Source organism: Mesoplodon densirostris, chromosome 8 (assembly GCF_025265405.1).
Source record: "Mesoplodon densirostris isolate mMesDen1 chromosome 8, mMesDen1 primary haplotype, whole genome shotgun sequence".
NCBI classification, from domain to species: Eukaryota; Metazoa; Chordata; class Mammalia; order Artiodactyla; family Ziphiidae; genus Mesoplodon; species Mesoplodon densirostris.
The window spans coordinates 28,052,639-28,078,269 of NC_082668.1; the positions used below are offsets into that span (position 1 = coordinate 28,052,639).

Genomic DNA, 25,631 nt, shown 5'->3' on the forward strand with positions numbered 1-25,631 from the left:
CTCAATCTTTTTTTTAAAAGGGAGATTTTTCTTTTAAAAAAGAATGAAATTTTGTCATTTGTAGCACCATGGGTGGACTTGGAGGGCATTATGCTAAGTGAAAGAAGTCAGAGAAAGACAAATGGTGTATATCACTTACACGTGGAATCTAAATAATATAGCAAACTAGTGAATGTAACAAAAAAGAAGCGACTCACAGATACAGAGGACAAACTGGTGGTTACCAGTGAGGAGGGGGAAGGGGCAACATAGGGGTGAGGGTGTGGGAGCTATAAACTACTGGGTGTAAGATAGGCTCAAGGATGTATTGTACAGTTCGGGGAATATAGCCCATATTTTGTAATAACTGTAAATGGAAAGTAACCTTTAAATTGTATTAAAAATTAAAAAAAATTAAAAAGGGGGTTTTGTTTTATTTGAAAGAATACAAGTAAACCACAGAAAGAAGGTTAATTTTTTAGATAAGATTTTCCCTCTCTGTTTTAGAAGAAAATAATCCGTGATAATCAAAGAATATTTTACTGACTATAATGAGATTATTTTTAATTATTATTCTGGGAGAGGAGAAATTTTTATTGTTTAATTTTTAGTAGACAATGGAGTGCTAATCAGAAGATCAAATATTAAGGATACATTAGGGGCTTCCCTGGTGGTGCAGTGGTTGAGAGTCTGCCTGCCGATGCAGGGGACACTGGTTTGTGCCCCGGTCTGGGAAGACCTCACATGCCGCGGAGCGGCTGGGCCCATGAGCCATGGCCACTGAGCCTGCGCGTCTGGAGCCTGTGCTCCACAACGGGAGAGGCCACAGCAGTGAGAGAACCACATACCGCAAAAAAAAAGAAAAAAGGATACATTAGATTGAAAGACAGAAAAAATAGATATGTACTATTTTTAGGCTTTAAAAACCATACCTTTCAATGTGTTAGTTATATGCACCTGTGAAATAAACATATATGTTGAACATAAGAGAATTTCCTTTTTTATGCATCTCTGCATGTACATACATCTACATTTAGCATATATCTATTTATCATCTATCTATCTATCTATCTGTCTATCCAGAGTAGGGATAGGGAGCCTTTGGCTGAGAGTGTTTTCCTTGGTGAGCACCATTATTACCTGTTTGGCCCTGCAGGGCATTTGACTTGTGATGGAGCGAGAGGGCAAATGCTATCTCATTTTCCTTAAATGAACCAAGTGAAGACCAGTACCATATATGAGATACTATGTCACTGATGATTCTAACAATCTCTGGCTATAGGTTTTGTGTAGCCTGTTCAGGGAGACCAAAAAGAGACTATAGTATAGACAATAATTAACGAAAACCTATAACAGGAAAAAATCATTTCTAATTAAAGCATTAGAACATTTTCCTTATGAGTAGGGGCCATGACATCAAAACGAACTGGCTTTATTTTTATAATAACTATCTCCAGTGGTCTGGAAAAGGAAAATTAAGGGCAATTTAGGGGCAAAGTCTAATTATAAGTTGACTGTCCTAAAGACTACCGAAATACCATGAGTCTGTTGAGAAAGGTGAAAATAGATCCCAGTGCATCCCAACAAAGATGTTTGATGAATGTCACAGTTAGGGATGAAGTATGAGATATGGCCTATCTTTGAATGCGAAGACTTGATTCTGTGATCAGGGTGCAGCAGACACAGCCCCTGACCTGAGGCTCTTTCTCATTTACCTAAAGGCAGAGCTGCAGGCTGATCTTTATGCTGAGCTTCTTTCTCTTGTTCACCTTTCAGAACTGCTACAGCTTCTGCCGTGACTACTTGAACTATCCTTGCAGACACCTCCTCTGTAATAAATAGTAACAAAAGAATATAAAATGATGAGCCATCCAAAACAGGTAGCAACGAGGAAAAATAATCAAACAATATAGTCAATTAGGATTTTATTTTCATTGTCTTTCTCCCAAAGAAGTATAACAATTTATTAAATTGCAGATAAATACACACACACACACACACACACACACACACACCACATATAAACAAACAAACAAGAAAAAAAGTGAGAGAGAGAGAAAATAAAAGGAGTTGGCATTCTGGGAGCTAAGCAAAATTAACACAGAACTAAAGAAAAATAATTAACCTGTATGGCAGCTTAAATTTTAAAAACTTTATACAAACAGAAACAATGTAATATTTTGTACCTAGTAAAACAAATTCTAAGAGAAGAGAGGATTCATTTTAGATTTAACTTAAAATACTGTTTTATAGTTTTCTTACAGTTTTATAGAAAAGTATATTAAAATAATCTTCTATGCTAATTTGCAGAAATACCATGATTTAAAATCGAAAGATGCTTCAAAATGTGAATTTATGATTAAACAGCACTATCTGGGATTAGTTTGAACACGAGAGATTAAGAAAAATCTGGGAAGATAAAATCTGAGTGAAATACATGGAAATGATATATCAGATGGTCTCTTTCTAAAGAGCTACTACTTTTCTAGACAGTGGATGGTTTAAAGATCTTTAAGGCCATATGATATATATTCAACCTAGTCAGTGCAATAGTTTCATTAAAAAAAAGCCAGGGTGGGAGGGAGGGTCATCATTAAAATGATCAGTCTATGAGATGCCTGATAACTAGTTTTTGGCCTGAAATGGCATCTGCTGAACCATTAACAATGCTAACTTCATATAACCTAGTCAGAAAAAATTCAGGAAATGATGTTCCATATATCATCAACTAAAAAGGAAAGATGCCTTTTGAGATTAAAAATATTTTCTAAATTAGAAATAAATTCTACAGAATTTAACTTTTCATCATCTTTATATAAAAACATCTTCCATACTAGGAAATAAACCTTAAACTTATAGCCTTAATAGAAACAAGTTGTCCTGGATAAGGGGATGGGTAGGGACTTGTTCTCATAATTTTAATCAAGATTTTAGAATAAATATTTCATTGAAATTATGGTTCCTGATTGGAATTTACACATTCACAAGCAGGTTGGGGAAGATCTGCCTGTTTTTTCCTGGCTGGTTCATTTAAACACAGCCTCCTCTAGAAAGGCTTCATCACCCCACCCAGGATGACAGAGACCATAGTGCTTGAGAAGCAGGCTTCTGGATAAGCAATCCACTTGGACAACATTTATCTGAATTTTAAAAGCTGGATTACCTGATTGAATACATTTGCGTCTATATGTTTAACTTCCTGATTTTTTAAATAGCCACTTGACACTATACCCTATGTATATAGTCTTAAGGGATGCACTGTAAACACTCTTATCTACAGCCAGTAGCAGTAATAGTAGGAGAAGCAGTATTTTAAAAATATTATAGTGCTCACTACGTGCCAAACACTTTGCTAAGGTGGTTGCTCTCATCATTCTAATGCATTATTTACTATTATTACTCCCATCTTTCAGATGATGAAACAGAGGACAATAGGATTAGATCATATAATCAGACATTCTTATAAATATCATAGTTAGAATACCAATTTTCAAGTAATTAGTATATTATAAAATGCCTTAAATACTAAAACTAAACTAAGCGTGATTTAATATATTTTTAAAATGATCTATTTTGTTTATTTTTATTTTTGGCTGTGTTGAGTCTTCATTGCTGCGCATGGGCTTTCTCTAGTTGCAGCGAGCAGGGGCTACTCTTCGTTGCGGTGCGCGGGCTTCTCATTGCGGTGGCTTCTCTTGTTGCAGAGCACGGGCTCTAGGTGCGCGGGCTTCAGCAGTTGCGGCTCGTGAGCTCAGTAGTTGTGTCTCGCGGGCTCTAGAGCACAGGCTCCGTAATTGTGGCACATGGGCTTAGTTGTTCCGCAGCATGTGGGATCTTCCTGGACCAGGGCACAAACCCGTGTCCCCGGCATTGGCAGGCAGATTCTTAACCACTGCACCACCAGGAAAGCCCTGATTTAATATTTTTTTATGTTCGAAGTATAATTTTAAGAAGCTGGAGTCCTAATTTAAATTTCAAGTATCCAAAGAGCAAGTATAGATAGGCTACTTAAAATTATTTCTGAAAAAGCTTTAATTTCTAAGCAAGGCTCCAGCAAATTCATTTCATACATTTATATACCAAGTATTTTTCATAAAGCAATTTTTTAGACAATACACTTTGCACTCAATTTAGTTTCAACAAGGAAGGACCTTTTTTCTTTACTATTGCAAACATGTACAGAATAATTACAATATCAAACAGTATTGATACAATTCATCCTTATAAGGATGTTTTAAACTATACAATTTAATTCATAGCATCACATAATTTTAGAGCTAAAAGAGCTCTGAGAGAAGATTTTGTCTAAATCCTCTCATTTTGCAGATGAGGAAACAAAGGCTGGGTATACTGATGAGATTTGCTCAAGTTCAGACAGCTGATAGAGGTAAACAGACTAGAACACAGGTTTCCTATTATGATGTTTTTTCTCTTAAATAGACGAACAGAAGGACTAATGGAGAAACAACCAGAAAATTCTCTAGCAGTCATGTGAATGGCTAATGGAAATATATGAACTTTAAAGGTATGAACCAAGGAAACATTCTCTCAGACCTGCTTGTCTATTCATCTATCTAATGTACACTATTACCATTCCTGATTATATTTTGAGACTATGTAACAAGTGATTGACCATGATTGAGTAATTACCTATCTATCTGTAATTATCTATCTATCTATTTATCTATCTAATCATCTACCTATCTACCTATATATCTTGTAGACCATGTTAGATACTGTAATAGATAATTTAACTCAAGAAGATGAATACTTTATTTCTGAGACAGTACTATTTTATTAGAATTTTTGTTCTATTTTAGTGTTTGAGCAGAAATTTTCATAGTTGTTCCAGGTAAATAAATGACAATAACAATCATCAAGGCATTGTAAGGAATACTAACTGCTGTGCTATTTGGTGGGGGGGCGGGGGCAGAAGAGGAGGAAGGGCTGTGTGTTTTCATGAAGCCAGGCTGTTGGGGAGGGTTTCTCTGAAAAATCCCTGAAAGGCTAGTCTCCCAAAGTGACATTTTCAATGGGAAAGAATACTGCAAAAAGGGCTACAGAAAGTTAAATCCACTTTGAGACACCTCTTTGTTGTTTACACTGCTTAATAATATTGCAAAAAGAATTATTTCATGTTTTGCGAATTGCCACTTGCATATATTAATTTTCAATGCAATTCAGACCTTTAAAAATCAAGAGTGATTTTTAGCACTTCTAACATCCAGGTGTTTTATGGAAAACTGGATATAATGGAGAGGTGGAGCAAGAATTGCAGAAAATGGGACATATATAGAACCCATGCATCTTCTGGATCATTCCTGCATCTCCTTGTTGGCATGTATGCAAAATTTAGTATCTCTCTATGGCATATAGTAAATACATCTTGCATGGAATTGTGTCAGTACACAAGCCTTATCTCCACTACTATGTAAAGTTTCCCAAGTCAAGGACTTTCTGTCATTGCTGCAATTCTCGAAGCTTCTCTCATTGAACTTGACCCAGATTGAATGCTTAATACAAGTTTTTGAAAGGATGAAAAATTAACATGAAAGGCTTATGATGCTTACACAAATTCAGAAATAATCTGTGCTTGTTACTATATTTACTAACTTAACTTCCCCAATTTATATCATTTATTGTATTCTTGTTTAAGTTTTTGATGCATTTTAGAATACTACTTCTTAAATGGGTGTTCCAAATTCTTCTGTACCTACTGAAGAATTTTCCAGGATCTAAGAGTAGTTTACATAAATTAAATTTGTTTAAATTGGGAAAATAATCCAATAAAAATAAGTATTACTAGTTTATGTGAACAAATTACAACTGAGCTATACCACATTATTCCAGTCTTTTTGTTTGAGATTGTATTTAGAATAATTTTGAAACCATGGAGAATTAGTTTATATGCTGTTGGCTAATGAGAACAGAGGTGAACTTAATAAAGAATGCATTAGCATGAGGTGTAGGCCAAATGACATCATTAGGCACTGTACAGACTTTCAAAATATTCTAAACAGAGATAAGTAAAGGGAAAATTGAATCATTACTTATCTCCAGTCAGTATAGACACGTCCAACCTAAATAAAGTGCACTGTATCAGCCGGTACCACATATTTTGTGAGTGATAATTTAGTCTTAGCAAAACAATATTATTTTTTTAGATGGGAAGAGGCAGGACATTTGAATTTTATTGGTTTTGTTGTTTCAGAGAACATTAATTTATAAATGTGTTTGAGTTTCATAGTTGAATAAGCTGATTTTGTATTTGTATGTATTTAATCAAAACTAGTAAGAAAATAATTTAGCCCATTCTTGGGATAATTGATCATTTTTTTCTTTAAAAGAATTTAACAGATTATAAGAAATGTTACTTTAGAATAATCAAACGGGCTGTATGGGAGTCAAGTTCATGACATGTTATCTTCCGTTTGGGGGAAAAATAATACTGTTAAAACTTTAAAAATAGAAAAATAACTATTTTTTAATATTAATTTCATAGTGTATTTAGGAAAACATGAGTATAGGATTGCTCTGGGTGTTTCAATTGGTCCAGTCAATTCAAAAATCTTCCTCTAAGAAAGGGCTGTCATCAGTGCAGAGATGGTAGCTTCTCCCACGGAGGATGGCCTTTTTGCAATGGAGGCCTAATCAGCAGATCTCCTGAGTGAGGCTCACCATTATAGCCTGGCTCCTGGAACAGGAGCAAATTCACTCAGGGTTCAGGTGAAGTTCAGGGAAGATTAATGGTAAACGTGTCAAACATATACAAAAGATAAAGGAAGGCAGTCACAAAATCAGACCTATAAAAATGATAACATAAGAGTTACAATGTGTGTGTGATTATATATGTATATATATATATGTACTTAATTTTATAATTATATATATAATTTCTTTATTCATTCTACAAGTATTTATTAAACGCCTCCATCCATCCTCCCATCCATCCATACACCCATCTATCGTATCTTTCTATCTAGGGGATTACTGTCATTTATAGTGTGCATTAGACAAAGTCACATGGACTTTAATTCAGAGAAATGTGGGTATAAACTCTAGCATTACTACTTTCTAGTTACTTCATCCTAGGAATTTTACACAAACTCACATGGACTTTAATTCAGAGAAATGTGGGTATAAACTCTAGCATTACTACTTTCTAGTTACTTCATCCTAGGAATTTTACTCAAACTCACTGAGTTTCAATTCTTCAATCAAAAAATGGAAATGATAATAGTACCCATCTCACAGGTTTTTGTGAGGAACTCAATTACAAAAATATATAACAGGCCTGGCACATCAAGGAACTCAAATAAAAAGAAGATCTCCCGCTAGTTCTTTACCAAGATGTTTTCATTTTCTCTCAGCCATATATTGTTCTGAGTCTTCTACTTTTATATTTCTACTTTAAAGAAAGAGCAACAGTGATATGCCCTAAGGGTCCAGCCCAACTAGGCTATCATTATGATGAATATCAGATAATATGGTTAGTCTGCAATCATCTATGTTGATGGCTAAGGGCAGATTTTTGTTTTTTTCTAGACAGAGCTAGAGGGATGTTATTATTTATTCTCTGGCTTTATACCCACTTCTTTGGCTGTGTAGGTTCTGGTCTACCATCTGCTCTAGATTCCAGCCAGTAAGTCCCAATTTAGGACTGTCTTCTAGACAGCATTCTTAAAGGCATGATAACCCCTATCTACTGCTGAGGACAATTAGCAACATGAAACATTCTTTTTGTAATTAAGAGATTAGACATTTTAATTTTTCATTGCTCACTTGTTCTACCTCCTTATTGCCTTTCCTAATTTCTAGTCTAATTCTTTGTTATTTTTTCTTCCAAACATTACACGTATAAAATTTTGAATAGAACTTAGCTGTTCAGAAGATTAAAGATGAATACAGATTATGCATAGATTGAAAAAGTACTATTCATTATACTTCATTGAAAGTTAGCATTGATCTTCACAGCTGTAAACATGACACATCTTACTGTAATCTGAAATTCTGAAAGGCTCGGTTATGTTTCTTTTGAACGTCTAAAATTTTCTGGAAGTGGACATTTTTAGTCTATGTTAGAAATTGTCTTAGTTAAGGAGTTTGTATAATATGTGTTTTATTCTCTCTTTTGTTAATGTCAAGGATTTCGAATTTCAGTGAAAACCTTACAACCAGTATTGGAGTATTAACTTGGTGTTACTTTATTAGCAGTGTCATTATGGTAATGAGACAGTTTTTATAAATAATACAAAAATGGCTCATGATGTGGCTGTAAAGCCCCATCATGCCTAAGCAAATGAATAACTTGGAATTGATCTGATAAATGATCTTGCTATAAATCAGTTGGAATAAAAACAATAAAAGCCTAATTTTTTAAAAACAAATTCATCTTATAACCTCTAAATAATGTTATTGATTATCAGCTGATATAAAACAAGGGATTTAAAGACACAGCACAGGGAATAGAGCAACAGGTGATATCATATCATCACTATATAGATAAACAGCTACAGGTAAAAAGTGAAGTCTGTCTTGTAAATGTATTCTGGATAACAGATATGGGGTCAGTATTCACAAGAGGATCAAAGCAGTCCTCAGTAGACTGAATTGAATTCTGGAAAGAAGAATGTTTTTTCTTGTTGTTGGATAAATATATTGGTGTTAACGTATACCACCAATAGGAGTAAATAGATGTAAGAAACGAATTGAGGGACTTCCCTGTTGACTCAGTGGTTAAGAATCCCCTGCATCGGATTCGAGCCCTGGTCCGGGAAGATCCCACGTGCTGCTAAGCGACTAAGCCCGTGCGCCACAATTACTGAGCCTGCACTGTAGAGTCCGTGAGCCACAAATACTGAGCCCGCGCGCCTAGAGCTTGTGCTCCGCAACAACAGAAGCCACCGCAGTGAGAAGCCTGCGCACTGCAACGAAGAGTAGCCCCGGCTCGCTGCAACTAGAGAAAGTCCAACGAAGACCCAATGCAGCCAAAAATAAATAAATAAATTTATTTAAAAAAAGAAGCAACTAATTGAGACATGCTCTCATCCACAGAAACCTACTTGATAATACCTCAAAGATATGATGCTAAGATACTTACATTATCATAAATAATGAATGAGCATCATACTGCAATACAAGGTTATTAAACAAGTTGCTACACTAGGCACTTTTATTTCCTGTCAATATTATTTAATTCACACAGTAACACATTTTCCAGGTTGGAAAACTGGCAAAATAATGGATAAAGGCAATTTACTGTCTCATTTGAATATCACTTTGATTTACATCAGTGCAGTACAAATATTTTATATCATAGTAGATTCTGGTGTCAGAAAATCTGGAATAAAATTCTCTCTTTATCTCTTACCATCTGCAAATAAGTGACAATCTCTCTAACCCTCAGTTTCCCTATCTGTGAAGGGGAATAGAAGTGATATTCATCTTTTGGTATGTTGTGACAATTAAATGAAATTTATATATCAAGTGCTTATTTAAATTACATATTACTGTTTTAATCACTTTTACAGTCTTGTTATCACCAAGTCTACTATCATCATTTGATTGCAAAATGTAGGTAAAGACCTGAGAGTTTTTGTTATACATTAGGACGATTCTCTCATTTTTCCCAGTGAGTACCTTCTTGCCTGAATCTTGGGTCACTATCTAACAGACTCTATCAGGCTCCTGCCACTTATTATTTAAACTAAAATGTTAAAGTAAATTTTACTCTACCCTTGTACCATACTATTCAGCATTTACAGTTGGGTTGCAGCCCTCTGTTTTCTTCCATGATGCTGATTCATGCTACACCACTGCTATGCTCTGCTGGTCACATTATTTTATCATGTCAAATTTTGTTGCCAGTCTCAGAACCAGTTTTTAGCACTTATTTTAAATTTAGTTATTTTGTTATATTAATCTATCAATATTGTTTCATTGATTTATAATAAAAACAATGGAGTTGAAAGTTTCTAAGTGGTCCTGAGAATTCCAACTTTGTCCTGAGCAACACAGGATATTGTTGGTATGCACAGAAGTCTGATTTTGAATGTGTACCTTTTGGGTTTTCATCAGAACCAGCTGTGATTACTTGAACATGTAAAGCCTCATCAATTAGACTGTGAACAAAAAAATCCAAGCAAGTTGGCATATGCCTGAGAACATATTTTTGTTGATTTCTTTCAGGTTGTTTAAGAGAAAAGTAAGAGACATCGACAATAAATTCAACCACATGGAATATAAAAGCCAGCAAGTGTTTCTGCATTTAAGAATAATGAGCATAATAGTGCTGTGTTAAAATAAATGACAAGTGAGCCTACCGTACACTTGTGAAAGAAGGAAAACAAAACAATTTTAGAACGCTCCTGTCAAGAAAAGGTTTTTCTCAGTACGGTACAGAATGGTTGCCTAGGAAACTGATGCTAATTGCTGCTGCTGATGGAAACTAGTCAACAAGGAAAGCACTGTGTTGGAAGCGCCCTGCCAAACAAATACCTTAGATAAATTCATAAAAGCAGGGAAAGAAGGAAAGTTCCTTGCTTCTACTCCTTGCTTAATTTGGAGAGTAAATATTCTCTCTGAAGCTATTTCCTGTAATCAACTGGTGATGAAGGAAATTAAAAGAGCAGATTGGATTTTTGTTGTTGTTTTGTTTGTTTCTCTGGCACCTTAGCACTTATTAAAGAGGCCAGTGTTGGCATATCCTTCGCTAGTCAGACTCCCATTGATTCCAAAGGGTCACCCTGGCCAACACTACAGCTGTAGATCTCTGCATACCAGCTTTTTCAAAGATTTCTTCCTAAAATTTATTGACTAAACCTAGGATAAATTTAATCTATGGGGGGAAATGCTTTTGCAATAAAGTTAGTCTATGGAGATAAATGCATTTAAGATACACGATCATGATTGCACAAAGTTCATTCTGATGGGTACTTAAATTTAAGAGAATTTATATCACATCCACTATAGATGATGGAACTATGCTTAGTCATTACGGGGGCTACAAACATGAGTAAGACATGGTGTTCCTACATTTTAATTGTGCTTGAAAGCGGGGCAATCTCATTGAAGGGCATGGTTTTGTTTTTTAAGATTTTTCTAGTAATGGCCACCGATTTTAGCTGATCTCACCACAGTCACTCATATGGTCCTCTTCTGAAATGCATTTGGGCTAGGATTAGGAGTACGGTGTACGATTATAGGAGAATTTTCCCTCTTTCGCTCTTTTTCCCTATTTCAACCTGTGTGCTTAAATCCATAATCTTGTTTAGACTGACAATTTAATTTACTCAAATGAAATTTTTAGAACTTGGATAGAATTGGCCTAACATTTAAATTTAGTCAAAGGGAAAGGCTTAGTAAATTAAGATGGTTATCAGTGAAAGGATACTGCAGGTTAAGGATATTATAGTATGGAATCAAAAGTAATTAGAAAAGCAAAGCATGGATCAAAAATAGTACCTACTGGAAAATTTTACTTGTAATTTTAAGGGTACAGCAGAAGAAATATAGTAAGCAAATATGGTCTAGCTTTATACTTACATATTCTAGTTAAAGATTTGTGCTGTTGTTGGTATTGGGGGATCCCAGTATAGTAATGTGTGTATATTTTTATTGTTGTTTGTACTTCATATATTAAACATTTACTAATTAAATCAGCTTGTAATATTTTATTGATCTTAAATTAATTTGAGAAAGAAATGTCTTGGGGAATATGTCCCTCTGAAAATTTCAAAAAGCTTAATATTAATAAATTGAATACAATAATTAAGGCACTGAGGGAATTGATAAAATGCTTTTAGAGCTTTGAAATACTCAGTTTTGCATTTTGTCAAAACCATTACAAAGGTACTACTTCTTGTAGACATTGAGAATTTGGATTGTCTTCTGCATTGTCTTGAACACATCACACTCTTGAAGGAATGTAGCATAAGACATTATTAATAACATTAATGAAAAGGTGAAATATCAATAAAACTAAGAGAGCTTGAAAAAATTCATCCTTAGAGTAACTGTGGGATAAACAATACAAAATGTATTGTGTGTGCAGAACAGCACTTGCGCACACACGTGCTTATGTGAGTGTGTGTGTGTGAATTTACGTATGTGCCATCATTCATGCACATAGGGTCTCTCCATGTCTTCAAAGCTTCACCTGTATTTGGGTACCTCAAAGGACTTGGGCACCAGGCGCAAGTCTAAGATTTCACATGGGGAAATCATTGCTTCTACAGTTGCAAAACCTAGGAATGTCCAAGGCAGAGGATACAACGGAAAAATGGAAAAACATTCTAGATTCCAAAAGAAGTCACTGGGGTGAACTTTTAAAGTATAAGTGCTCCATACACCAGGAAGAGTCTTTACTAGTTACCTCCATTAATTTAAATATTTCATCTAGGGAAAAACTGTTACAATAAAATGGTAAAAATCACCAGCTTAGCTACCTTTTGTTTGCTCCTTCTAACTCATCCCCAGCATAATAACTTAAGTAAATCTTTGGAGGCCTTGTGACCTAGAAGCATATGGAATTTAGGAACTATGTGATGAGAAAATCACTTTGTTCACAATACATCACAGGGTACATTCAATCAGCAAACAGATAAACCAACGTGATTTCTGTGTAATTACAGTTTGCTTAAGCCTCTAGTCCTAACATCATTCTGAAAATGAATGTGCAAATAGCAACATAACAGCATCTACCTTATGTGCTTTCTTCTTAGCCAGTCTCTCGTGAACTGTAAATATTTTAAATAAGTGATTCTCCATCTGCTACAACTGCCTATTTTATTTTTGCCATTGGAGCTATAAAAAATATTGTCCACAAATATTCTCTTTATATCAGTCCTAAAAGAACTTGGCAGACTTTAAGTCACTAAGTGCACATGGTAATTCTTTATAATTTTCAAATTATAACTGAATATATATAACCTGAGAACAATGTTTCAATTATACTGTGGGTAAAGGGACAATGGAATTAATTACATTGTGAAATTCTGAAAACTAAAATGCTATGGTGAAAAAGAAAACAAAAAAAATGAGAAGAAAGATAATTTTCAGTCATCCTTCTTTTATCCTTTACTAACGTTTGTTAAATTAAGCTCAGTCACAACCTGAGAGAAGGAGGACCGCTTCTCTGGAAAAATTCCAAACAAGCAAAGCTGTTGATAGTTAAAGACGTTTCTCCATGGTCTCTGAGTAGCAAAATCAATAGACTTTGCAAGTGAGAAAATAATTTTTTAAAGTAAGAAAATAAGTGTTAGGTCCAATGTTATATTTGTACTATTATGATAGTATTTAAAAAGTAAAGACTTTAATATAATTTTAAAATTTCTTTATGCCAAAAATTATTCTAGAATAAAATTTTCTTTTGTGTTCTGGATTAATACATCCTATGGAAAATACTATTAAATGAATTTCTCTCCAATCATGGGATACAAAAGTTCATTATGTTAAGACAAACAAGAACAATAATAGTAATTTCAAAGTTATGTTCAGAAATTTTAAAATAACATACAAATCCTACTTTAGAAAATGTCCCTTAGGGATCTGTTGAAATAAAATTTTACATTGATGATTTTGCTTCAATGTTGTTTACTTATTTCAGTCTATACCTCTTCTCTGTGTAGTGGGTCTCATTGTTACCAAGCACATCTCTAGAAATACTTGCCAATTGTGGGTGCCAAGGGTGATATATCACACTTAAAACTGTCAAAATATTCATTCTTTATTTGAAGACACTGACACTTTATATCAGAAAGCAAATGATATCTAGGAAGCATAAAATTGTAACTCATTATGGCAATAGCTCTGGTTGTTCTACTGTAGGAATGCAGCAGAAAGAGAAAGGTAGATCAATTTTGATGGAGTGGCAGTGTTGAGAAAAATGCAAGAATGTAATGCTAGCTAGGTAGGTAGCCTAACATGGGGCAAGGCAACTGCGCTTTGCAAATGGCATTGAGAGTGGGATCCTGGGCATATGTGGTATCTGCAGGTGACTGCTAACAACCTGAAGAAAATGAAGAAATAGGATTCAGGAAGCAAATGGAAAGGTGCTCAAGGCAAGTTCTATTTACTTCATAATTTAGCTTCGGATTGGCAGATGCTACTGTAATCATATGCTATGCACAGTCAAAAAACACAGAGCTTCATTTGGCATAAAAAACACAGTTCTAGGGAAGAGTTATAAGGGGCTTCCTGATGATATGAAAATTCAAATTTCCTAAAAAGGTCCTGAATTTTTCTTAGTAAAATATGGCAATGAAAATTCAATTTACTATGAAAATATCTATTATTTTCTTCCTGACATATAAAAAAGAATTCTAAATCAGGACTTTTATGTTTTCAAAATGAAATTACAATTTCAATATTTCATATACAATAGCCCTGATTATGAAGAGGCTGACCAAGTTTTGGTTCTAAGAATATGACCAAAAATAACTTGGTTTCTCTGATTCATTTTCATTCCCCTGCTACATTATCAGTCACTCCTTCCCAACTTTTACAGAGGTCCTCCACCCTTAAAAAATGTTTTATTTGAGCTTGTATTTGGGTCTGATTTCCTAAAGAGCAATTTGTTGTATAAGTAAGAACTCTTATGAAACCAGGGAACTTTGTGGTTTCTGCTCTTTTTTTTTCTTGGATAATTCTGAAATGCAACATGAAATGCAGAAGCAGGGCTGACTTGGTCTGACAGTAACAAGGTGATCAAAAGCTATGGGAAGAGAAGTTCAGTTTTAATGCAATCATTATATTATTTGAAGCATTATAGTTAAAATTTTATAGGAAAAAATAAAAGAAACACCTTGACATTTTAATCAAATAGATATTAAAAATACTTTCTAAAATTTTCCACAGACCTAATGAAGAAAGGCATTTTGTATTTATAGTTTTTTTCACACCCATTTGCATCAGAGAACATAAGGGAGAGTTGAAACACCATTATTTGAGCATAGGAGACTCAAGCATTTCTAGTTAGAATTGAAGAAATGCTCATTATTTTAAAATTTACTTTAAAAAAGTTAAACATAATTTGGGAGGTTTTTATTCCTTCACTTAAAAAAAATAAATCAACCTTCTCTGGTGATTCCAGTCCTAAGACACTAAATTATCAGCTAGGGTAGCTTCAATTCACTCATAAACAGTGAAATCCAACTAGAAAGGAAACGTGTGTCACCGAAACAGCCAAACCCTTGAGCAGTGTTTTCAATACAGCATTCAGATCATATGTGCAAGTTCACTGTGGTCCAAAAGCATTTCAAGTACTAAATTTTTCTTAGGTCAGAGAGCAGATATTTTCACGAGGTCAGAAATCACTGTTACCTTGATTGAATGAACTTCCTCTCCTAAAATGTGACTTTTGAAAGTGGCATCTGTATTTGCTTCAAACCCATTTCTCTGTTTCTTGTTTTACTACGATCAAGACATAAGAATTGGGTGAGAACTGGCCTGGAGGAACTATCTTACATGCTTTGTGACTTAGGCCAAATTAGTGCAATTTTTTTTTGAGAAAAGGCAATTCTGGTAAAGCTCTCAGGGGAGGTTTATTCCAATCTTTTCAGTGCATTAGTCACAAACCTTGGTTTTTCAAGCTGATGAGAAAAACAGCCAATAGGTAATTTTTAAAGAAAGAGAAAAATATAATTTGGCTTTAAGAAAAAGAATAGCAACATGCAAAATGCAACAAGGAGAAAAAGTATCCAATGAATTGATTCATTTCAAAAATTGCTTATAAAAGTAAGAGTAGTTGTTTTTCTTGTCATTTTATTATTTTCCTCCTTGGAGAAAAAGAAAGTCCTTTAAATACTGAAAAACTTAATGATCAGAATTAGAAAGTGTAAATGGGAGCATCTTTGATTTTAATATGTCAAAAAGAAAAAAAAATTATCGATTACAAACAGCTTTTATCATTTTTAAAAATAACAAAACTAGAGAGGTATCTCTAATTGAAATTGAAACATTTTCCCTAAAGTTAGTGAATAAATATCCCTGTTATTCAATAGGGAAATGCTGTTTATTACCTAAGAACTTATCATTTTCAAATAATTTATAGACTCACAGATGAAGTAGAGTAAAAAAGAACATTGGTGATATTTTATTCAGGTTAACCTTCAAAAGCAGGATACATAACATCTCTCCAAGCCAATACTGGTATATTCCTTTACAGAAGTATAATTAAGTCTATGATTTAGAACATCAATTTGCTTTAAGATTCAGTTTGTCCATTTGTCAGAAATGAAATTTATGTGACCTCCTGATCTACAGCAGTGAGGCAATCCTTACCTTACAGCCAGAGGATAGGATCAACAAAGACGTTCATTTTAGAGTTCTGTTTGCAGGATATTTCGTTTCTATCGTTTTCTATCGAGGCCAACTCTATTACATGAGGCTCAATTTTGCAGGCATGAACAAGAAAAGTTGTTCAATATCTGTATACTTCTTAGCTGTTAGATTATTGATGTCTCTTAGAAAGGTCATTTATCCTGTTTTTTCATATTCTTCCCAGTTCAGCTGTTTTCATCATGAAGACAATATTTCTAATCAAATGTCTTACTGCTATCTTAAGTCAAAGATATATTATCTTTCTTTGCTTCAAACCTTCACTCTTATTTTCAGAACATATCAGAACATATCAAGTCTTCTTCTATATCCCTCCATGACATTCCCTTTATAACCATATTTCAGAGTTCCTACTTGATTGTCCTAATCAAGTTCTATAGTCTTTACTTTTTTTTTTTTTAAGATGTTGGGGGTAGGAGTTTATTAATTAATTTATTTATTTTTGCTGTGTTGGGTCTTCATTTCTGTGCGAGGGCTTTCTCTAGTTGTGGCAAGCGGGGGCCACTCTTCATTGCGGTGTGCGGGCCTCTCACTATCGCGTCCTCTCCTGTTGTGGAGCACAGGCTCCAGACACGCAGGCTCAGTAGTTGTGGCTCATGGGCCTAGTTGTTCTGCGGCATGTGGGATCCTCCCAGACCAGGGCTCGAACCCATGTCCCCTGCATTAGCAGGCAGATTCTCAACCACTGCACCACCAGGGAAGCCCCTATAGTCTTTACTTTGAATCTAGTCTCCTCCATGGATGTTCCTCCATCTGCCTCTTTAGTTCCAGTATTCCTTTCTAACATCATCTTTTCCAAAAATGTATTGCTTGCACTGTGGTGTAATTTTTGTAGCCCCATTTTGTTGATGTGATTTCCATTCTCAAAACCGAACATGGATACTAACGCTCTCTTTCTTTATCTCACTTCAAAAAATGTTTATTAGCACCTACTATGGAACGTAAGCCTTGCATTATATAACAGAAGGAACACAAAGATGAATGAAGCACAGCTTCTACCTCAAAACACTTAGAACCTAGTGATGGGGATTAAAACAAGTAACAAGTAACCTCAGTAAAATGTTTTGATATGATCAGTGTTATTATTAGCAAGATATAAACATGGTACATGGGGATGTTTGAAAGAAGAAGAGATTCATTTGAGAGAATAAAATGAATCAGCTCTGGATCTTTGATCATGGACTTCTGATCATCTCTTCTGTTGTATGTACCCTTTCAAAATATTTTTCCATCACTTGTTTCATGATGCTGCACACGAATGAAACCATAACAGATTGCTTGGGCAAATTATCTTTGCTTGCAAAAGAGAAGATTGTTAGTTCAATCAAAGGACCGACCATTCATGCTAGAGTCACTTATGCAAGAATCAGAGGTGCTCAGCTCCCAGCACCGCTTTGACCTATGTTTCCAAATACAAACTCTGGACTGAAAATATTGAGTCTAATTTTCAGGCTGCTGAGGTTGAATCATCTCTATTACACATGATTTTTCTCTGAACCTTGATTCCTCCCTTGGTATCCATTTTGCCTAATATCTTCTGAAGTTTGAGTTTTGCTGAAATCAACTGTAAAAGTGGATATTTAACTCTCATTTCTGTGTTCTAATAACCACCTACCATTTGCATATTTGTTAAAAGTTGCCATGAGAGCCTAGGACATATGCTCTCTTCTTTCTCTGCTTATCAGCTTGGCTGGTTTTAGAACTGTATTTTCTCGGATGGTTGTTGAACAGTGACTCATCCTGTGAGGCGAGTAACACAGTGAGAGGGCAGCGAGCGTTCAGTGTCCTTTTCCCCCGGGGACTCATGATGCCAAGTCAGATCATGCTTAAACTACCAGGTCTGCAATGCAGCACCAGTTGTTCTGTTCACTGCTCCTGGTATGAATTTCCAGGCTCCCCAGACAGTCAAAGCAGTGTTTTACGTAACATGCTAAGGTGCAGTGAAGTGTGAGAGAGCAAGAGGGCTTGATACACTGAAGCAGAAAGTCAGTTCATCTCAAGTAGCTCGGAGAGAAAAGAGGGAGGTGTGATGACTGTTAGGTACTCCCCGGCCTACTAACCTCCCAACAGCAATAAAATCAAACCTGAAGCCAACCCTCAAGGGGGTATTTGGTATACAGAGACAGATATTTTTCTCAGGTATATACAAGCAATATAATCAATTTATATATACATCATACATTTCAAAAAACACATTATTGATTGATGATGAATATATTCCCCAGATATTAGGGAAATTTATTTGTTCCAAATTAGTATTAAAGTTTTTCTCATCTTTTTTTTTTTTCTTTTCTCTTTTGTGAGGAGAGAATGCTTAGAAATTGAACAAGGGACAGATAAAGGCTGTGCATAACCCTAACCAAAACACGGGCTTAGAGGGTTGAAAAATGAATCAAGGAAAACTTGTTTCCATGACTGATTAGTGTCATCTACTCACGGCAAATAAAAAAGATTTTATGAACTGCTTAGAGATCTTCTCTTAGTGGAGATTTTAAAAACCTCAAATAATTGGAATATATTAAAAGAAAAATATGATGACCCACCATGACAGCAAATTAGGAGAAAATTTGATAAGGTCTGAAAAATACAGGATTAGGAGAAAGGCTCAAGTAAAAACTACAATGGTATTAAATTATATCTACATCTAGAAACAAGCGAGACAATAATTTTTACAAGTAGTTCTGAATTATTCTTAGCTCAAATCTGTTGCATTGATTAAGATTCAAAGTCAACACAATTTTTCAAAGTGCCAGTAGACCAAACAAAATGATAAAATAGGTTTTTTTTTGCTTGTGATTCTGACATTTAACACAAAACAAGACAATAAAGAAAAGAGAATGATTTCTGCAAGTGCATGGGAGGAATTTTCTGGAGGACCATACATGGGAGTAAATGTGTATGCAAATTAATCTTAATTTTAAAATATCATATTATATTGTGTTACACCGAGCCTTGCTTTTCACAACTCGAAGTGTTTGTAGGCAATTAAAATTCCAAGGAATAAAATCATGTTTTATTTGTTGCATCATTGGGGTTAGTTAAAAGGAGTCTAGAGAAACCAAGTTTTCCTTAAATTTTGATACATAATTACCGGCTTAAGACAATCACATTCTACTCTAAGACTTCAGCTGAAGAGCAAAGAAAGATATAAGGTAATTTTTTATAGGAAGAACTACCCTCTAACTGCACATTTAAATAAACAACTGTATCTGGTACCTGTCTTTTCTTCTAATTTGTAAAACATTATAAGCTCTAGTTAGCAATACCTGCTATAAACAAGCTCATACCTTACCAAGATTAAGAGAGGCAGTTCTTTATTACAATGTCCACGCAAGCTAGCCCCCAGTTAGGTTCAGATCCTTCTATTTACCAACAAGACAAGTCACATATGATTGAAGCCAATTCTCCAAACTTGCCTTCAAATAGTATAGAGACCACATAGGACAAAGCAAACGTGACAAATACAAACCTCATGTCTTTTCTATCAGTCCTTGTCTTTCTCACTCTTTCTAGCCCCCGATGCCTAACCTTTCGAAGGAAAACATTGAAAAGATCCCCATTCTCTGTCCTCATCCATCGGCGCCGCCAGGCCAGACACTCTGCAGCGAGGCTGTGTGCTTTTCTGCAGATCCGCCCTGAATGCTAAATAACTGCTCAGCACACTCCTCTCTGTGGAGCTCAGGGAAATGGCAGCCAGAGCAATGAGTGGTTGGCATGACAACAAGGAAAGGAAAATCTGCAACCTCTTGTATTGTTAGGCCAGCTTGTTTATTTGCCTTGGGGGTCGTACGGATGGCTTCAGTCATTTCACAGGAGAAATGGTCCTGTACTATTTCGCTCTGCCTACATTAATATATATTATATACCATATGCCACAATTTAAATGGGATGGTGACTCCTACCAGTAACTCTCAAATCTGGGGATGGAGGAGGGGAGAATGGGGAGGTAAGAAAACGCTGAATTTTCCAAGATCGAAAAGGGAAAGAGAGAAGTTTAAAGGTATGTTCAGATTTTTGCTTGTGAGTGATGACAACATTTTTCTCCACTGTGCATTTTCAAGCTTAAATTTATAATTTCAGCAACAATAAACTTAGATATCTGACTATGTTCATGACTTGGCTGCTTCAGTCGTGCAGATGTGAAAGGGCAGGCCAGGCTTTAGAAGGCGCATCTCCATTAGAAAGCTCTAGAAAAACTGACCATGGATAACCCAGAAGAGCTTTTACAGATCTCACTGCCTTGACAGGGAGTAGACCTGGAAAGAATCCAGGGAAATGTTGGGGAAACACAGCAGCCCTGGGAAATCAAGGGGCAGTTACTGAAGGAATGCCCTTTAATCTTTAAATTTACTCAAAGAGATACCTGATGCTGGCTTTTGATGATCACGAAGGCACTTTATACTGTGACTGGTGTTTTTACTAGTATTCAAAGCACTGTACCTTAAAACAGTCAAAATCACGAAAGCATGATTTTAAATACTTCAAAGTTTTGGTATCTGTAAACTTCTCAGAATTGCCTCCTTTCTTTCTCCATTCACGCTGAAAACTGGGAATAAAGGTCTCATTTTCTGTCATGCTTCAAGGTACATGGACATGACCGTTCTGCAATGGAAGAAGAATTGCCTTCTTTGGCTATGACTGGTAACAGCCACAGCTGGGCGTGTGGCTATGAATCAGGCTGCGTGGGGCAGTGGAAAGAGCACTTGTCTATAAAGCAGGAGACCTGCATGTTGGCTGTAGCCATGTGATCTTGGATGGGTCGCTAAACCCATAAAGAGGAGTGTGAAAGGTCATCTTACAAGCTAACATCCAGTTATCTTGATGTTATCATGATATAAATTCTCATATGAGTTTGGGCCCCACCCACGAATAAGAAGCTTAAAGATGAGGCTTCTAATTTTCACTCAGAGTTCAAACTCTATAGGGACCAAAATGCATTCTGCTTGCTTTCTTCAATGAAGATAAGGTGGAAAAGAGAGGAAGTGTTTATTACAAGACTTTACTCTTATTATTCATGTAGGGAAAACAATTTAAAAATGACTGCTTTAGTCACATGTTTTATTCACTTATCAATAATAATAACTTTACTAAATGGCCTGATTCTCAATGTTTTCTCACTTCTTTTGTTAGGCTTCTGTGGCATGGCTTCTAAAAAGGAAACGTCAAAAAACAAATGTAAGAAACATTCTTAAAGTAATAGGTGAGCATTTAATACTATCTACCTTTCTATGGATTAGCTTTAAATTGGAAGGAAAGAGACAAAAATCTAGAAGGGTAAGCTGTAAAGAAATATAATGTAAAGTACAATTTCCTTCCAGCTTTTCCTGTGCAACTCCTACTCTCCTGCTGCCTCCCCCACCACCTCAGGGCATAAGATCAAAGATAAGCTGACTATGGCCTTGCACCTTTAAAAATTAAAAGTTATTATGGCCCAGAAATGAAGGTGCACATTGAAAAGGGCAGATGAGAGACAATGAGGTAGACCTTTGGGTGAAGTAAGCCCACTCTGATAAAGGAAGGAAGAAGGAGGGAGAACTGATGATTACAATTCATTTGTTATGTGATCTTGTTTATAGAGATAAATAAAAATAAACAATGTTGAGGAAAAGATTTATTTGTAAGAATGAAGAGAAGACTACAGCAAAGAAGGAAAGTAGAAGAAAGATCTTCGGCTTTAACCAGGAATGGTCTGGACACTATAGCACAGAGCTGAAGATGTCACTGGGAAATGTTTCATGTTCACAATGTCCTGAGAAATATCCATTATAGGGGAAATTGCAATATACCAATACATTATATGGAATGATAAAAGAGTGGGCTAATATATAGCCTGGTCCTCTTCCAAATAATCACCTCAAATTATTGATATAATGCCAGCTCGTATCAATGGTCTCCATCATCAGAAGATAGCATTTTTAAAGAACATATCTAAGATTTGAGAACATTTCTTTTTACTGGGGATAACTTTTGTTTGTGATTTGTGAAACAGTTATATATAAACCATCAATAATATAATTTATTCTTTTATTAAGCTAAAATTTGGAGAGAAATTTAATTGCACATTAACTTATCACTGGGAAATCCTCTGTAGGTATGAGAAGACAATATTTTACACTTTTTCCTCTCCTACTGCTTTCCACATGTGGATAATTGATGGATTCAATACTTGGCCTGTTCTTTCTGGAGGGACATTGATTTAAAATCACATCATAATTTGGACTGAAACATCACTCTGGTAACCTAGAGCAGACTGTTTACACAGCCTTTGTCACTTTGAATATACATATAAAACTTACATAATTAGTCTCCCAAAGGTAATGTAATATTTATTTGATATATATTAAGCTGAATTCAAACTTGTCTCTGGATGGTCCTGAACCCACAATTTAAAGAAACATCTGGGGCCTCCCTGGTGGCGCAGTGGTTGAGAGTCCGCCTGCCGATGCAGGGGATACGGGTTCGTGCCCCGGTCTGGGAGGATCCCATATGCCACGGAGCGGCTGGGCCCGTGAGCCATGGCCGCTGGGCCTGCGCATCCGGAGCCTGTGCTCCGCAACGGGAGAGGCCACAACAGTGAGAGGCCCGCATACCGCAAAAAAAAGAAAAAAAAAAAAAGAAACATCTGTTAGTCTTTTTTTCATTTATATTATTTTCTCAAAGAAGCTGGCAAGGACACACTGACCTGGCAAATAGATTTTTCTGATGCTCTTAAATAATTAAGACCATTGAAAAAATGAAATAGTGAATGATGTTGGTTCTCTACTGCTTGACCAAGCATGCTACAGTGATTTTTTACTTGAGTATGTAATAAGCCTCCATAATAGTCAGTGAGAGTCAACTAGGGAGAGTTCAAGAGACAAAATAAGACTTTCCAATAGTTTTCACCATAAATTTGAAAAGGACTTTCTTCTTTTTGCATCATTCATTCAACCACTCACTCAACACACATTTATTGAGTCCTCGAGGTATAATGTCAAGTGCTGCAGGGGACTATGATGAGAAAAGTCTTGGTCTCACGTTATCTCTTTCCTTCCCACAACCATTTTGTTCTAACATGTCCTCAACTCTTGATGCCTCAGTCCCTTCAAAAGTTTCCCAGTTAGTGCTCCTGACACCCAAGTCCCACCCTCTTCAAGTTGAATTACACTCAGCTGTAGAAAAATATTCCTAGACCCAGAGTGCCCTGTTGTCCATATAGATACAACTACCACCACTGATAATCCTAATAACAATAATGGTAATTAATAGACTATTTCTTAAGTCATTCATTTTACATACTCTACTATCTCTTTCAATCCTCCTTGTAACCATGAAAAGTAAAAATAATATTTTTATTTCATTCTTAACCACAATTTCTTCCTAATGTGACATTTGTGCCTATAGGGCATTGCACAGCTTTTCAAATCTTTGAATTAGATTGGACACTGCCACCCTCTTTTTCCATTCCACATACATCTCTGCAGGGTATTTGTTTTTTACACAGCAACTGCCAACATGCAGCTTCACAAAGACAGGGCATCTTGAAAAGGAATGTGGTGTGATCTAGTACTGAAATGGAACTATCTTGAACTAATAGTTCATGTAGTATTTGAAAGCTATTGAGTATCACAGTGTTCCTTCTGAGTATTTTGAACACTCTGCCATACTCTTGTGCCTTTGCTGTGGCACCTCAAGATGCTTCTGTGCACAACTTGGGAATTTTGTTTGGAAACAATCCCTCTTTAGCTTTGTCCTCCTATACTGCTTATTTGATACTTAACACGCTGTGCTCTGTATCTGAATTAATTGTACGCACATGTCTAATGTCTGCTACTAGATCATCCGCTCTGTGAAGTTCAGAGTCCATTCCTTGCACACACCCTGGCACAGCTTGTACATAGAAAATGCCCAATAGTAGTTTGTTGAATGAGTGGATTTTAAAAAAAAATCATAGTATATTTGAAATGCCTTTCATACTTGCCCATTAAAATTTAAATATATTTTTTGAACTGAGCGTACAGTGCACATGTTGTTAACTAATTGAGTATAGAAAACCAATCTTTGAATAAGTAAGGGATGATTTTGAAGGCGGTATAGCCTTTCTAACTAGTAGTTTACTTACTCTCTTTGGAGTAGCATGTCAGCAAGTTGCTGTGTTCAAATGCATTAAATTCTGAATTATGGAAAAAAGGGAAATAATGGTGTAGAATATTATAGGGCAGGCTAGTGTTTCTCTAAGCCATTAATGACAATATCATCAACAGTAAAGAGGACTATTGGTAGAAATTACACTTTGAAAGGAAGTACTTAAGATTAAATTACATTATGTTCTCCTTTAAGCATCTGTATATTAGTTCTTAAAAAGCTATCTGAGGAAGTATTAAATGGTTCCTGTGTATGTATGTGTGTGTTTGTTTTCTTTGCTTTTTCTCTTTTATTTTTTAAAGGCTGGGAGATAGACTCTACATTCCTTTCTGCCCTAAAAAGTAAATATGCTTCTTATCAATTAATCGATTTAAGTCCAGTATCATTCAAGAGTATCAATAAGAAACTATTCGTGAAGTTTTCTTTCAGTAAGTTACAGTGCTGACAGTTACTAGCAAAACATGCATATATCAAGCCATTTGTCTACTAAAATTAAAGTGGTAAAAACTAAATAGGGAGATGAGATTGAGCATACAACTAATTTGGGGGAAATGTCAGGCTAGTTCCCATGATTTTTCTCTCCTTTTGGTGTCCATTTCCCCTGACCGACTGGAATTTCAGTCCTAGCACTAGTGAAAGAAGATCAGTGCTGTAAATTAATTCACTTTCAGCCTAAACAGACTTCAAAGCACAAAGCAAGCCCTGGTGACAGAAGAGCCGTTAGTTACCTGCTGTTTCTCTGTCAGCTGAGGTCAGCTCTCCATTGATCCCATTCTCTTTGGTATTTGAGTAGGTGTCCTGTGACCCATGTTCTCCAAAGGCACCCTCTTCATCCTCCCTGTATGGGAATCCATTGGCGCTTCTGACAAGTCCTTCCCCTGCCCCACCTTGATCCTTGATCTCAGGTGGATGTGGGTGGGCGGATGCCTCTGTTAGTTGAGCTGAGGTCCAGTGAGGCGCCTTTGCTTCATCTTTCCGATCATCTGCCATTCTTCAACGTCCTGTGACTTCTCCTGTGATTGGAAGAGGAAAAACGGCAGCCATGACTTTGGAGAAAGCTTATCAGATATTAGTAGTACTAAGATAGGGAAAATTTATAGCAAGCTCACTAGTTAGCTATGGTCAAAAAACATATTCGACAACCCACTTTTAATATCAAGAGGTAGCTATTGTTAACACCTTGGTTTTTA

The 25,631-nt window shown here is 35.7% G+C and overlaps 1 protein-coding gene across 30 annotated transcripts in view; it reads right to left on the minus strand.

Moving 5' to 3' along the window:
• MAP2 (microtubule associated protein 2) overlaps nucleotides 1–25,431 on the minus strand; it is a 74,471-nt gene extending 49,040 nt beyond the window's left edge. For all 30 annotated transcript variants that reach the window (XM_060105894.1, XM_060105892.1, XM_060105881.1 and 27 more), the window contains exons 1-2: nucleotides 25,170–25,431; nucleotides 1,695–1,808 (exon numbers count right to left, since the gene is read on the minus strand). In XM_060105894.1, coding sequence (XP_059961877.1) covers nucleotides 1,695–1,808; nucleotides 25,170–25,431 — 376 coding nt within the window. The remainder of the gene's footprint in view (nucleotides 1–1,694; nucleotides 1,809–25,169) is intronic.
• Between the last annotated feature and the right edge of the window lie 200 nt (nucleotides 25,432–25,631).